The 16,696-nt window shown below is 38.7% G+C and overlaps 1 protein-coding gene across 1 annotated transcript; it reads left to right on the forward strand.

Moving 5' to 3' along the window:
* rel (v-rel avian reticuloendotheliosis viral oncogene homolog) lies at window positions 1-15,277 on the forward strand. Its single transcript, XM_063874559.1, is given in 12 exon segments — window positions 1-154; window positions 609-644; window positions 1,912-2,051; window positions 3,045-3,193; window positions 3,959-4,050; window positions 10,598-10,738; window positions 11,468-11,572; window positions 11,773-11,793; window positions 11,796-11,990; window positions 12,425-12,490; window positions 12,598-12,672; window positions 13,035-15,277. Coding segments are annotated over 12 exon segments (1,893 nt in total). The 5' UTR covers window positions 1-147; the 3' UTR covers window positions 13,901-15,277.
* The last annotated feature ends 1,419 nt before the right edge of the window (window positions 15,278-16,696 follow it).

Here is a 16,696-nt window from a genome sequence, read left to right on the forward strand (position 1 = left end):
TTCAGATGAAGGGGGCGGTGACGGAGGGGAATTCCCCCCCGTCGCCTCTTTTCTAACAAATATCACTTTCCTGTCCACTGTCACTCATTCAGCTCGGGCTTCTCCAAGAGACAACAACATTTGGTACGACTGAGAGTGTTCTGCATCATGGACGGTGAGCAGCAACGCTTTTGTTTACTGTATAACACTAGTAACTCGTAGACTGAGAGGTTAAGGCAAAATGTAATATTGACCAATAGTTATCATGACTGTGACGTTCAAGAACATCTGTAAGTGTACGTGTAAGTGTTTTTTCTATCTATATTAAGACAATTGTGAGATTTCAGACTTAGTATTTAATTCTTAATTTAAATACTATTTGTCCCTGTTATAAGTCTGTTTAACAGCACAGTGAAACTTCGTCCTTGTTACAATGATTCACGGTTTGATAGGAATACTTACAGAACAGCTTTAGCAGAACTACACAAACAAAAAACAAAAAACACCTTTAGTAAAATATTGTTATTTGTATTGTATTTATGTTATGTCAACTTTTTAGGAAGGTTTTATATCTCATTTGCATCAACATTAGCCTGATTTCTTATTATTTGTCACATTTACCTCCTCAGTTCTGAACTCTATGCTAGGGGACGACTCACATCTCAGTAAGTACATTTTTAATACCTCTTGTGTCAATATGAGCTGCCTGTATCTACAAGTCAAACAATCTGTAAATGCAATGCAGTGTCTTTCACTTCCTCATTATGCTTTATTGGTAAGCATTGCTTTTTTTCAAACCAGTGCTAGGAGTGTCTGAGAAACAGAGGTTGTTTGAATCCTTGTATATATGGGTTGTGGTCTCTGAGTTTATTATAGTGTGTTATAAATGTGTATGCGTGTGAGCTACATCATCTCTCACTTCTGCGTTTCATAAAGTATCTGCAAAATGAGGAAGGCAGGACATGGCTGAGCCAACGTTTGGCAAACGTAGATTTCTTAATCAAGTCAGAAATGTAACTGGACTAGTTTCATTCTGGCCTACGTAGTATCTTTGTGTTTCTGTGTGTGTGTGTGTGTGTGTGTGTGTGTGTGTGTGTGTGTGTGTGTGTGTGTGTGTGTGTGTGTGTGTGTGTGTGTGTGAAAGAGCAGCAATTAGCTTGGATTGCTTCTCAGTCAGCTATAATGTCAACAAAAACACATTTTTGTGTTGTACAGTCATTAGAAACACTGCAAACCAAAATAAGACACACTTCCCGTATCCGTTTTAGTTCCTCTCTCTCTTGGGCATCATGTTTGGCAGTTTTGTTTCATGCTAAAGGTCAAGTCAGTACAGACAATTTTATGTCATGCAGTGTTTTGAATGCTGAATTTGGTTGGTTTGGTTCTGGTTTAATGATTTTCTGTTTAAAAGAAGCCTTTATTGATTGGTCATTTGATGCTGAAACAATGTTGGTCACAACTTTCTAAAACCATTTAAAATGTTCATTTTTCAAACAAATTCTACTTCAAACCAAGATGTGTAGTCTGCAAACCGTATATTACCACAGACAATGTTGGTTATAAATCTCTTTCACAAACCTTTCTCCAAAATACCAAATTAAAAAAAAACATCAACACTAAAACTAAACTAACTAACTAAAATTCTGGTGGACATTTTTGTTTCTCTCTCTCTGATTTATTGGCCTTTTCCCAGAAGCCATTTTAAAGTCAATTTGTCTAAGTCTTGAACTCTAGATTACTTTTGACCTGCAAAGTCAATGCCTTTTGGGTTATACTTGTTATACACAATAAACAAGTAAACTTGATGTATTGATCCTGATACTTTTGTCAACACTCTTTAGCAGCCATGTATATTTAAACATTGTGGGAACGTAGTGCTCTGAATCCATCTCCATCTCTTCATTGACTGTTTAAATCACCTGTGCTCTGTAGTGGCTGAGCCTTCCGTCCAGATCTTTGAGCAGCCGAAGCAGAGGGGAATGCGCTTCAGGTACAAGTGTGAGGGTCGCTCAGCGGGAAGCATCCCCGGTGAGAAGAGCTCTGACAACAACAGGACCTACCCCAGTCTGCAGGTCAACAACTTTAATCTCCTCAATATTGAAAGATTTACATGTTTATTTGCATAAAACCAACAAGTTGTCTCTCCCAAATCTTCATATACAGATGCATGGTTGAGAGCCTATGATGTCACTTTCCAAAATATTTCTAACATGTGGGGCAACAAGTGGTTTATGTTACATGAGTTCAGTTTGTTATATATATGTGTATATATATATATATATATATATATATATATAACTTAAGTACGTATTGTTTATACTTGGTAAGGTTAAGCAAAATAATATGGTTTGTGTTAAAAAAAAAAAGGTTGTGTTTTTTTTCCACTGTTACTTACTTTACATTATGAAAGTTTGGAATGCTACATTACATAGTTAACCTTAAAAAGTCAATGTTGAGATTTGGTTTCCCAATGGGGCACGAACAGTTATTTTGTTTGTTTAAGTTCAAGCAAATTTTCCCAGTGGCCACAGGGTGGTACTACAACTTCTGTGTAAATCAGGTCATGTCATTCGGACGATACATTTGGAAAGACAAGTATGCAAGCAGCCTATATTTATTTACATATATATATTTATATACAGTATATTATTTATTTTTTGAAGTAAACAAACTTGACAGTCTGAACTCTGAGATAGCCCTTCTTTAAATCATTAGGTTCCAAACATTTCAAAATGCGCTTATAGCTTATATTCATTTTACTAATCTGAGACCCTCATGACGCTTCTGTGACGCAACAGATGGGAGGCGGAGCTTAATGAACACTCAACTGCTCACGTTCTATTCGCTTAGAGGGGTAAATGTAGTGTCAAAGTGTAAGGCATAGGGCCAATGACCAATGGTGAGTTGGGGGTTTTAAAAACACATATGGAGCATGGCTTTATTGGTTTAACAGAAAAACACCCAAAGCCCTCAAAGCATCTGGTTTGTTCCTCTTCCTCTGTTCTTTACACCTCTGCATGCATCTTTCTAAACAATTTCCTATAAATTATTGTATTCCTCCTCAGATCCTGAATTACTGCGGTAAAGGGAAAGTACGCGTTTACTTGGTAACGAAGAATGAGCCGTACCGACCGCATCCACACGACCTGGTGGGCAAGGACTGCAAAGACGGGTTCTACGAGGCCGAGTTTGGTCCAGACCGCAAAGTGATCGCGTGAGTTCTCCTCCCACAGTAACCTCCATCAGCCATCTCTATAAGTGTTCAATGACGTCACTGTTACTGACGTCATCACAGCAATGGTCGCCACATCGTCTCAATCTTAATCATCAAAAATATGTAAACAAGCACACACCACAACATAATACATTTTCTCTCTATTAGCAGAACCTCACTTTTTTACTGGGTGGTTTCTGAAGACATTGAGTGTTAATTGGTGACCTCGCAGATACAGAGGGAGACGCAGCAAATCACACAGACCATGTCTGAGATGAGGATGGTAGTATGGGAATTCCCCGAGTGACATCACCCATATTTGCTGCGTGTCAGAGAGAAAATAGAGGTTGTGTGCGTATGTGTTTGTGTACTCAAACATGTGTGCGAATGTTTGAATGACTCAGTTTATTTTGGTGTGTGTAATTTGCAAATCCTCCATTGATGTGTGTAGTAAATTTAGAGTACTTTCAACTCTCCTATGTAAATAAATCAGGCCTGTCACAATAACCACTTTTATTGGGCGGTATATGGTCGAAGAAATAATTGCAATAAACAAGATGTTTAGATTTTATTATAACATAATAGAACAATAAACAAACGGTTGAAGTCTGTTTGACAAGGAAAGTCAGACAGGTTGGGGTCATTTTTAAGTCATTCCACTCAGGTGTGGCCCCATGTGGGTTTTTTATTATTTTTATTCTAAGTTGCAGAATAGTAAGGGTCTACCACTTTGTCACAGCCCTGATGTTTTATTATCCCCCACAGCTTCCAGAATCTGGGTATCCAGTGTGTGAGAAGGAGGGAAGTGAAAGATGCCATCGTACAGAGGATGACCAGAGGGATCAACCCCTTCACTGGTGAGTCCTCCTCCCCCCAATGTCAGAATCCTCTGCTTCTGTTGTCATCTCTTACATCCTCACACTGACTGGGAGCAGTAGTTTCAACCTACTGACTTAGTCTACAGCCATGCTAGCTGCTCTTTGAGGTTGTACTTCAGCTAGCATAGCTTCAAGCTAATTGCTAACGTCAGCATGCTAACAGGCCATGAATTAAAATGAACATGTAGAAAAACCAATGGCAATTCGTCAAAGTTAGAGATAAGTGATAAAGAAACCGTCTAACAAAGTCTGTTTTTATGTTTCCATCAAAATGTATGACAAAAATCACAGAAAGAAAGGGCTAATGAACTCGTGTTTCCCTCCACTACTACACCATAGCTAGCTAATAGAAGATGTCAATTATATTGCCAAATAGGAGGGCACAATGAGATGACGTAAATAAAAGAGCGCCAGTCAGTCTCATGTTATGATGTGAGAAAGGGTGCAAAAGTTCAGTGTTGATTAGAAGACTGATTTATTTCGTCTCAGTGGAGCAGAAAGTTCAGTGGAAGTCCCATTCGTCACCATTTATTTGCCAAATCTATTTCCAATACTCAATTAATTAGATTTTTAAAAAGTACTAAAATGTATTTTTATGACATAACTGCAATTATACATAGCTAAGAGTGTCCTTTTAGTTAGTTACTGTGACTGTGTAGCTGTTCACTGTTGATGCTGCTGTTGCTTTTCCTGCTGTTGTTACTGTTAAACTGCAAAACAATTCAAAAGAATTTCTTTCGAATTATGATTGACCTAATTCTCAAGCAACACCGATGATTTTTCTAACATCAACTCGTAATTCCGCTCCCCTGCAACCACACTGTACAGTCGTGCTGTTTCCTCAATGCACTTTCATTCTGCGGTCCTCCGCTGCAGACAACACTTCTCGTGTACAAACAGGCGCTGAGCTACTTCCTCATTCTTAGTCACAGTTGCTCAATTCAGCATAGTGCAGGATGCCACGTGAGAGCTGGGAATGCAGGATTCATTAAAAGGGGGAGGGTGGACCGAGGGGGTTCCCCAGCTCTCAGAAATGATGATAAAAGTAGGGTATGGTGCTTTACAGGTCTGTAAAAGCATGGAGGGAATGGAGGCTTTACGAGCAGTTACACTTAAATGTGTTTTAGTTTTAGTGCTCCTTGTTTGCATGTTTGCAAGGTTGTGATAACTGTAGACTGAATTAATTTGAATTAACCAGATATGCTGCTAACCACACATATTTGACATATTTATAACTTGCTCTAATGCTTTGATTTATTACTCTTCATGTTTGCAAAAGAGTTTATATTTGAACTTCATTGATTTGTTGACTAAGCGACTGATCATTGGACAGAGAAGTAATTGATTAATGGTTGAAAAGAATATTTGTATTTCAAAGCAGCAGAACATGCTGTTTTCACCCTCTCAGAAATGTCTGCTTTTCTCTGTTTATATAATAATAAACTGTAGGAAAATGTTTCACTGTTTTGTGATAATTGAAAGACAAATTAATGAATCCAGAAAATAATCGGCAGGTTAAACAATGATGTAAGAAACCTAAGTTACAGCCGTGCGTACAGACTCTGACAGACTGATGGGACAGATGGCTTCTGCGTGATGTGAACCCCTAACACTAGCTCTGTCTGTCTAAGCTTGACCATAAATGACTACGTCTCTTTTCTCTTACATGCTTGTTAGTATTACAGTTACAAAACTAATTTAATTAAAAGAAGAAGTTATTGAACTGTGTATTTTTAACCATAGAAAATGTGACTTTTGAATCTAAATGAGCACTCTAAGCAAATCTCATCTAGTAAAGTGTCATGTACTGTATAGATATTACAGGAAGATATTGATACAGCAACATAATGTTCAATTCTGTGTCAATGATGGCAAGGATTTATTGTTACACCAGTTAAACAAGCAATGAGCTCTTAATTCTTAAAAATGAATTGGAATGTGAAAGATATTTTAGAAAATTCTATACGAATAAAGCATGAATTCAAAAAACACAAAAACAAATCGCTAGTAATCATATTGGCTGTGTAAACAAACGTGCAAATACATAATCAAGATAAGCAATTAAACAATTTCTATATATGGTACAACAAGTTCAAATTAAAATGAAGGAGGTCATGTTCATATACCATACGACTAGTCACAAACATTTGAGGTCATGTACATATATTGTAAGATAGGTCGAAGACATAAAGATCATAGAGGTCAGGTCCATGTATGCATTTTTTGAGGTCATGTATATACATACATAAGTCTACATAAAAATGATGGAGGTCATTTCCATTATGTCAAAAACGTAAAATGATAGAAATCATGTCCATATTTTGTATAATAATTCAATAACGTAAAACTGTTGAGGTTGTGTCCACATATTGTACGAAAAGATTATTGAGGTAGTGTAACATAAGTCAATATCATAAAATTGAGGATGTTTCCATTTACAGTTTGATATGTTGGTAATGTAAAAATGCTGAAACTAACCTCCATGTATGGTACGATAAGACGATAACATAAAAATGATGGAGGTCCTGTCCATATATCTACGTTAGGTCAATAAAAGTGATCACCATGAAATGCCTAGTGGCGTCTGTATCATGCTACCTACACTAGGCTACTCTACAGACAAATCCTTGCCAATAAACAGATGATACAACAGTATTTATGGGAGCTGCATGATCATTGTTGTTACTGTAGATTTCAGGTAGCAATGGCAATACCTAGAACACAGATTCAGGGTGTTTATTACTACAGACTACTATGGGCAGCTTGATTTCTTTTTCACATCACTCTAACCTTCCCCTCTGTTCAGCTCACTTCTGCTTTGAAACTCAGCTGCTTCCTGTGTCGGGGAGATATGCCCCTTGCACTCTCGTCACTCTAACGAAAAACACCTCAAACACATACACACAAACCCTCTGACCTCAGCTCATGCCATGCATTTGAAATGTTTTTCGTGCTGCGTTGGTGTTTGTCTTAATGTCTATTAGTCAAAAGCTCACCCCAGCTGTAGTAGTGTTGACACAGAACTGAATTGTGTGTGTGTGTGTGTGTGTGTGTGTGTGTGTGTGTGTGTGTGTGTGTGTGTGTGTGTGTGTGTGTGTGTGTGTGTGTGTGTGTGTGTGTGTGTGTGTGTGTGTGTGTGTGTGTGTGTGTGTGTGTGTGTGAGACGTAGTAACATGTTTCTGTATTAGTATCCCTCCTGTTTAACAGTGAGGGATACACCTGCTAAATTCTTTCTCTAATGATTGACAAGTTAAAGGCGTGGATATAGATTAGGTTGTTTTCCTGAGAAAGAGAAAAGGGGTCAGAAAAGATTTTAATGATGTAACATCATATCAAATCATTTCAAAGTCTTTCGCCAAAAAGGTCCGTGCACACGTTGTTGTCAAACATTATCAAATGTAATGTCTTGAGCTTTTCACAGGCCGTCAAAGAATGTAATTCCACAAGCTGAAAAATATTTGATGTTATAACTCTTTTACTTGTGTAGTGGCAAAAGATTAATTAGTTTAGTTATCCATTTGTCAGAAAAACATGGCCAACCAGTGTAATAATCAATTAATCATTGAAGTTGTTACATTTTTCATGCAAATATAGACAGTACATTCGTATTTCAGACTCTGAAATTGAGGGTTGGATTGACAAAACATCACATTTCCATCTCAGTAAGACAGAAGAACTAGTGATGCGTGTCATGAAACTTGATGAAATTGTGAGTCATGCAGTGGAGACGCTTTTTGTGGTGAGATTTGGCACCTGCCTCCCCTCCTTTCACGCTCTCATATTCTGCTCCCACATTCACTCTTAACCACTTACCCCACTGCCCACCCATCACCAATCTCCCTCCGTTACGTCCCCGTCAGCATCGCAGCCGATGACCTCGTCTCTCTGCAGCTGCAGTGTTGTGCAGCTGGGATGCCCACTGACTCCGGGCCTAGTTTTTTCTTTCCACCACACAGGTTTACTCACCACTGCTTAACATCTGAGCCACTTTATAGCACCTGTCCAGCATCTCAAACACTCACATGCACAGTCCAACTTTTTATGTTCCATCAATATTTGCTACAACAGTTCCGCTTTCATACTCAAGCAAGGTTTTATATCTGCCTCCTTCAGTTTCTCCACTGTCTGTCCACCCACATCATGTGTGTTACAGAGACTATTCAGCACCCAGAAATGGATTTTCACAGTGTCACTGTTTTTGTTGTTGTTACTGTATCATCAGCATGGCAGTGATACATACATATAACATATAACGATTACACATTTAGCTCAGAAGTAGTTGATACGGAGGAAATCAAAGAACTCTTTTTCTTTTTTTAAGCAAATACATCAGTATAATTATTGTGACGATATTTTAAGCATGCTTTTACAGTAATATTCACACAATGAGATTTTTGATACGATGAATAATCATCAAGTTACCTGATAAAATGACTTAGTGGGTAAAGGCAAATACTGGATAAGCTTGAACAGTCTGGTCAATTCCGAAAATGATATCACTTGACTTTCATTCAAAGCAGCATTCAAAGTCAGGTAAAGACACTTAATCAATAATGGAAAATCCCAAAATCTAATACTTAATGTACCCTTATACATTGATATCAATACAAAATCAATATATTGACCTGCAGTAGCCCGAGAGCAGGTGTGAAGAAAAAAGAATAAGACCTACAATGCTTCCTTGTGGAACCCCGTATCCAATGTCAAATGTATGTGACATTAAGTAGCAAAGTAACATCTGCTTGTAAACCAGCACAATTCAAGTGAATTTGAACCTCTTATATTCAGGGTGTTGAATTGAGCTTTAAGTATCAGTATAGTATAACAGATATGTTTAAAGGTATCAAATTCTTTCTTGTGTACACTTTGTGTTTTGTGCGGTTGACCAAATTAAATATTAAGTGTGAATGAGTGATCTCTAGAGTGATGGTAGACAATTTGTTTTACCTTTGGATATAGCAACCTTTTGCTTAGCTAACCTCCTGGATGTTATATCATTAATTCATATGTAATGGACATTTATGAAACTGGTATTGATCTTTTCATCTAACTCTCAGACCCATTGCAATAAGCGTGTTTCCCAAAATGTCAAGCAAGTTCTGTACTGCTGTATCAGAGCAAAAATTGCAATTGATAAAGTAAGTCAGAGTGTGAATGTTAAATGCCATCTAACATCGAACAGTAAGAGATAAACCTGTCATGTTTTGGTCAAATCTGATATAAAATTTAGGAATTTCTTAGCAACAGCAAGCCAAAAAAACTGGTGTAGACATGTTTACTGCGTCCTGTCTAACTAAAAATGCTGAAAACATTTGGAGTGGCAGTATTTGTCCTCTTCTTGTTAATAACACAGAAGGACTTAACCAGATACAAGTCACAATTTGATGACTTATGAGCGCATGTGGAGGCAGAGCTGTAAAGTAATTAGCTGTTAGAACTGTGCACGTCCAATTGACACATTCAGTAAGGAGGAAGAGTTTCCCTAAATCTGTGTCTATGTCTTGGTTGTATAGCAAGGTGTTTAAAACTTTGGTCCCACCACTTTCACACACGTCAGGAGGCAGTAGGCCTCATGGTCACTCGTGCAGGGAGTCGCACAGGCACACACATACACTACTTTCCACCTTGAGGTGACGTCGCAGAGCGTCACCGTGGCCACAAGTTGTAGGCGGGTATGGCCTCGGCAAGAGTGCGAAAGATAGAAATTGAGAGATGGTGGAAGAGAAAGTAGGCAGATGTGAAAGCCTGGTGTGTGTGTGTTGGGTGTGTGGGCGTCTCTCAGTCAAAGCGAGGTGTATGTTTGTATTTGTCTCTGAGGGCGGTATGTTTGACGCTTGATTGTGTGTGTGTGTATGTGTGTGTAGAAAAGAGTAGGCTGCTTAAAAAGAAAAAGATAATCTGTGACGTGTCTGTATTGATCCAAAGTTGAGGTTTTGGGGACAGCCTACAGATGTTAGAAGCATGAGAACACATATCTGTGTATCTGTGCTTTTTATCATTTGACACATTTGTCAATAAGTATTCAACACATTTATTTTCATCAGTTTATGATTATATTGAATATATTGCAATTGCATCCAAATAACAGAATGCAATATAAAACTACTAAGAACGCATTCAAATATGCATACACCAATGTATATTTATAGTTGTAGGCACTTTAAAACAATCGTCACAAAAATGTATAAAGCATTTGGTAATGACTTATAGGGTGTCGTAAGGGCTCATAACGGCTCAGTGATATTATTTGATTGTCTAATGCACGATAAACATACTTAAAATGTGTTCTATGATAAAACTGCACAACGTTTTTGATTATACTTCATTATATGTCATTATAAAAAGATTACAATGTATTACAACTTTGGCATTTATAAAACACTACAATCTTTTTTGCAAAGATGGTGGTGTTGTTACTGGATACGTACCTTCTGCAGTCATTTGTTCGTGTTCTACAAATAATCATGATAATAATAATCATTTGCACATCAATTGAAAACTATGCGTGTGTGTGTTTGTACCTCAGTGCCACGAGAGCAGCTGCTGCAGACGGAGGAGTATGACTTGAACGTGGTACGCCTGTGTATCCAGGTTTACCTACAGGACGAGAATGGCCACTACACCCGGCAGCTAAATCCCATCGTCACAAACCCGATCTACGACAACAGTGAGTCACTGATTCATGTCTGCGCCAAAGTGTTTTTCATGCTGACATCATGTTTGGCAAATACAAGTTAAGAGAACATTATGACATGGCCATGTAATTGTGCTTACAGGAATAACGACTCGCTTAGTTTAGGCGTGTTTACCTTAGATTACATTTGATAGAGCTGGAAATATTATGCCCTTATTTTCACATCAGTTCCTTCCCTTGCCTATTTTGCAAGAATTGATAAGTTGCCCAATTACCTGTGGTTGCTGTGTTGTTGTATAGTTCCTACAGTATGTACCTGTTGCTGTGTGCACAAAAGTGCTTGTAGCAAAACATGCGTACGTTTGTCTTGTATATATTCTTTCAATGTGTTTTGAGTGTTGCACTCGGTGAACAAGTTGAGTGTTCGTCACACACGTTGAGAAAGGGATGTTCTTTATACACACTTAGCCTCAAACAACACTGTTACCATGGAGCACTTCCTCTTCTGACAGCAGGCATGTGACATGTGACTCAACCTGCTGAGGCTTCATCTGTGTAACTGTGGTCTTTCTCTAAACTGAGGCAAACACTGAACAAGTTACACTGAGCCACAGGACATGGACTAGATCAAATAAAGGCAGATTGTGATAGAAATCACTCTTAGAAATAAAAATGTTGTCTCGCTTGTAGAATGCAGTCTGACTTGTTAGAGTTGTTGTGTCCATTGCATCTTATTTCTACAACTTGTTTCTGCATCATCAGGGGCCCCAAACACTGCAGAGTTGAGAATCTGTCGGGTCAACAGGAACAGTGGCAGTGTTAAGGGAGGGGACGAGATCTTCTTACTGTGTGACAAAGTACAGAAAGGTAAATACAATCAAACTTCTAAAATCAATAAATCAGCATTATGTTTTTCAGTGTTTGTTTTTAATATAGCTGGCATCTACTTTCTCTCCATCTTCATTTACTATCAATAAATCAATCCTTCTTATAGCCATAATGCCCATCTATTTGCATGCTCATTCAGTCTCCATTCTTGATTTCCCATCACCCCACTATTCTTCTAGATGACATTGAAGTGCGATTCTTCTGCTCGATGGCTGGGAGGCCAAAGGCTCCTTCTCCCAGGCCGATGTTCATCGCCAAGTCGCTATCGTCTTCAAGTCTCCGTCCTACTATAACACCTCCATATTAGAGTCAGTCACCGTGCAGATGCAGTTGCGCCGACCTTCCGATCAGGAAGTCAGTGAAGCAATGGATTTCAGATATCTGCCTGACGACAAAGGTAAACAGGGATCATATTCTTTCTGTTACTAAACGTGTCATTCCTATTAGGGTTAGCTAAAGTTAATTTGAACCAATACTGCTACCATTAACTTCAGTCCTAAAAAATAAGTCCAAATCTTCTAAATTTGAACCATATTGTTTTTCAGTCTGTCAACAAGACCTTGACCTTAATGACCTTAATATAATCAATCAATGGAGCATTGTTGTAGAAAGCACATGTGAGAAGCGTTACGCTGGTCAGCTTTGCATTTCCCATTAGAATATAACACAGTTTGTTATATCGTGAACGGTACTGCTGACGTTATTGGTTGGTACACTTAAAAGTACCAACTCGGATATGCAACCCTATTCCTCTTTGCCTGATAACAGTGTCCAGGAATTGGATTCAGTCAGAATCAAGTGATATACGTGAACATTTTGTGTTTGCTCTAGATCCTTACGGCCACAATGAGAAAAAGCGCAAAAGAGAGTACTTGATGAGGATCTCAGGATTATCCGGTAAGTTTTATGGTTCAGTGCAAACATCTGATATGTCCACATGTACATGTCTTTTTTTGTCAGTCTACATGTATGCATTCTAACAAAGGTTTCTGGCCTTTCTTTAGGTGGTCCTTTTACTGGTTTGACAATGAACAGGCCAAAGGCAGTGTCAACGAGTACTTTGAGCAACATGCGGAAAGGTAACTAATTTCCCTCAAAAAGCAATGTTAGCTCTTAAGCTAGATGCAAGGCTTCCATCAAGATCAGAAAAACCCTTGCCTGTTATCATGTTTAATGCTACTTAAGTGCAGGCATACTAATTGGAAGTACGGCCCCTGCAGTCCTTGGGCAAAATACTGAAACCCCAAACCCTTACCCTCCTATCATCGCTGTACGCGTGTGAATGTTTGTCGCTCCTGATGCGCAGTTAGTACCTTATGGTAGCCTCTGTCTCTAGTGTATGAATGGGGGAAAGCTGGCTTCTATTTGCAAAGCGCTTTAAGTGAACACTGCGAATATACAGTACATGGAGTCTATTTGACATTTACCATATGTTTTCCAGACCTCAACAACTTGTACGTGAGGCAACAACCCACACCTCCGATGCAGCAACAAGCAGCGGTATTCAACCAGTCCTACCAACCCAGTGCTCAGAATGTAATGATGAATCCTCAAGCTCCTAATGTGCCTGTCAGCCATTCATGGGCAAATCCCAACCCAACACTCTCAGTGGATACGGTCACCATAAACCAGTCAGGTGCAATGTGCAATATGCCACGTCCTAATATCAGTAGGCATCAGCAGCCGCACCGTGGATCTGGTTACCCCCAGAGAGTGGATCCCAGCGGCTTTGAGAACAACACCCTCCCTCAGCTCTCTGTCAGGGACTTGCAGTGTTTGGATGCAGTTTCCCAGGCCCCTGCACTGAATCAGTGCAGGGGCACTGATTCGCTCTACCACATACAGCAGCAAAGGGAAGAGCTTGCATCTGATTCTCAGGCCCAATGCAATCTAGGCAACCACAACCAGGGTCTCCAAACTGCGTGGCCCAATTTCAATAACCTCAACCCAATCCAGAACACCTTTAACGGTGCAGTACCCGGAGGTGGAGGGGGTTCACAGGGGCTGGGCGCTTTCTCCTTCGTAGGGGGAATGGAAGGGGAAGAGTTTCTGAAGGGCTTTGTAGGAGGAAGACCTCAAACTGGCTTCCAGCTGAAGCAGGAACCACAGCTCACAGTGGCACAAGAGACCCATGCTTCTCTCATGCATTCCCCAAGGGAAAGCCAAGAAAATACCTACATAAACTTGCTTCCTCGTATGAGCAATGGCACCAACATGGATCCAATGAGGCAAAGCAATAGCATGGCCTCAGAAGGCCACTTCCCAACTCTGGATGACTGGCTCAAACAAACTCGGCAAGGTGACTAAAAGGAGTGACTTTTTTTTTGGGTAATAATAACTTAAAAGAAGCCGCTCCAACAGCGCATTGGTCTTGTTTAGTCTTGCAAACCAGACAATTTACTTCACAAGTTCTGGCCAATTAGGGCTCACTGCTTGGGATGTTACATAAGAGGGCACAAGAGAAAAATTATTGGAGGCCGTTGGGATCTTTAACCAGCCAAAGGCATTGACTGTGCGGTACACTTGATTAGGAATATTTTCCATCAAAAAAATGTAAAGATACCACCCTGAATGTTTCCTACCTACATCTTAATCGCCCGCAGTGTCACTTGTCAAAGTGTCTTTGCTTCTCATTATTAATCTGAAAAGACACAAACTGATTTTAAAAAATGATTTCTTGGTATATTTGAGAAAATAAACAGTAGTGCTGTTGATATGACATTTATATCAAGATGCCTTGTTCAAAGGCCTAGTTAAAGTTTGTTACGATTCCACCTCAACTTGTACCTCTTAACTGGTAGGTGCTTCCATTGTTGTTTCATTGTCATTTTAGTGGCTCCGCCTATTCACTGATGTCTTTACAGCTCCTGTTGTCCAGTGGATATTCTCCAAACAAGTCAATTAAACTTAGATCGCTAAGCCACAGACTTAGCAAAAGAACTGTAGGTTGTAAGGACAACCAACTACATACTGATGGTTTCAAAGCAAAAGTTAGATTTCCGCAGAATTGAATGTACGACTTTCTTTTTTGTCTTTCTCAGGTGAAGCTGGATTCACTGTGAACATACTGTATAGTTTTTACTGTTTTGTTGGAGTGTTAAATCTTGAGAGAAAAAAATGGAGGGGAAATGGATGTTACTTGGATTTGTACAGCTTATTATAATGTGTTAACTCTTTCTATTGCTTTGTAAAGGATGCTTACATATTTACAGTTTTATTGATTATTTTTAGCAAATATTTGCTTTTTTTATGCACTCTGTACATATATGTTAGCCATAGTTGAGAGTGAAAGCAAAAACCATGCTGAAACGCTCAAGAACTGGCAAGGTACTGAAATTTCCATTGAGGAAGTGGTTGGAAACACATTAAGTGTTGTCTATCCTTTGTAATGACTATGTCATACCAGCGATCACATGTGTTTTCCAGAGTTCTCAGAGAATTTCTACTATCATTTTTATATATAAAGATGTCAATTGTGTTTGGTATTGATGTTTCATTAATTCAGTGGAGGTTCTTACTGTGGTTTAAAGTTTGCTAGAGGACATTGTGGATAGTCAATCTAGCTTAGTGTATCCTAGCGTGTATACCCTCCAGAATATTTTGATGACCACTTTGTAAGATTTGCTGTTTTTGGATTGTTTTACTAAATCAGTTCTTAATAAACAGAGTCTGTCTTATTCCACATATTTTGCATTTTAGAGGCTATTTTTCACATCATCTTCATATACAAGCATATGCATATGTGATAAAGTTTGACCAGGTGACCTGATCAAAAAGGAAAAGGAGTACAACAAGTGCATTTTTAAAAATTATTGGTACAAGACAAAGTTATCACACTTATAACATGGAGAGTTATAGGAAAACTTAGTTCTCTGGCCAAGAATTATGTGAGAAGATCCATACTATTCTCAGAAATATGTTAATATGTCTGCTAAATATGTAACTAGTGCCTGCAGCCATTCAGCATAAAGAATAGGAACAGGGGTAAAAAGAAGAAGAGGTGACACACTAAGCATCAGTGTTGTTGCTACAGTTAACTGTACCTAAATATAACCAGAGTTATGGTTTAGAAGAAATGTTGAATTGCTCCTACCAGCCAATCAGAAACACATGTATTTCTACATGGTCAAGGTATATATTCAGACTTTCTTAAGATTTAGCTCTCCAACTTTGTTAAAATCTATAATAGCGCACCAAAATCCCCAGATGACCTCTAGCTTATGCTTTGAAGAGCAGTGTCAATGACCTTAATATAATCAATCAATGGAGCATAAGATACATGCTCTGGGCTTTAATCACCTGATAGACTTGAGTGTGTAAGGCTGTATTGCTGCTCTGGTAGAGATGATAGGGTGCCTGACAGTGAGCATGACTTTGTTACTCTGACTAAAGCATGTTTCAACAACGAAGTGGTGAGTAAAATGAACCGCACTTCAGTTTGTGTTATCATGAGCCTGTCCTCAGCTAACATTTCATCGTGATGTTGGTCATGGCAAAAAAATCATTTCCTTTTTTTCACAATCATTCAAAACAAAACTAAAAGGTACTGCTGTTTTTGATTGCTTAACAAATAGCACAATTACGCTGTGTGTCTTAGAAACACACTCTTGGTCGCAAATGTGTATGCAGTACTCTTTATTATCAGGTTCTTGTACGGAATATGCACAGTCAAATCTAGAAGTCACCAGTTTCCCAATAAAGGAAATGACTGGGCCAATAGTTTACAGCCAATACTGTTGAGCAAAGGCCGTTGAATACATGGACACAATGTTATAAACCAATGTACATCTTGAAAGACCTGCACAAAACCATTGTATCAATCATACATTGAAGCTTTTACCAAATGATCAAATACTCCATTTTTCTGTTGTTGTTAATATGAAATTGTTATGCTTAATATGTATGTTATAATGTATTAAATGAAGACACTCAGCGAATATTACTAAGGTTCTTCAAATTTCTTGTTAGTCATGACGTTTTAAAGATAAATATTTCTCCATTTGATCTTGGCCATTATAAATGATATTTTTGGTTGGTGCATATTACATGATATGACGTGAATGTCTGACGCATGTGAAGCTGATTGTTACCTTGAGGTTTCAA

This window comes from Eleginops maclovinus, chromosome 22 (assembly GCF_036324505.1).
Source record: "Eleginops maclovinus isolate JMC-PN-2008 ecotype Puerto Natales chromosome 22, JC_Emac_rtc_rv5, whole genome shotgun sequence".
In the NCBI taxonomy this organism is placed as follows: domain Eukaryota; kingdom Metazoa; phylum Chordata; class Actinopteri; order Perciformes; family Eleginopidae; genus Eleginops; species Eleginops maclovinus.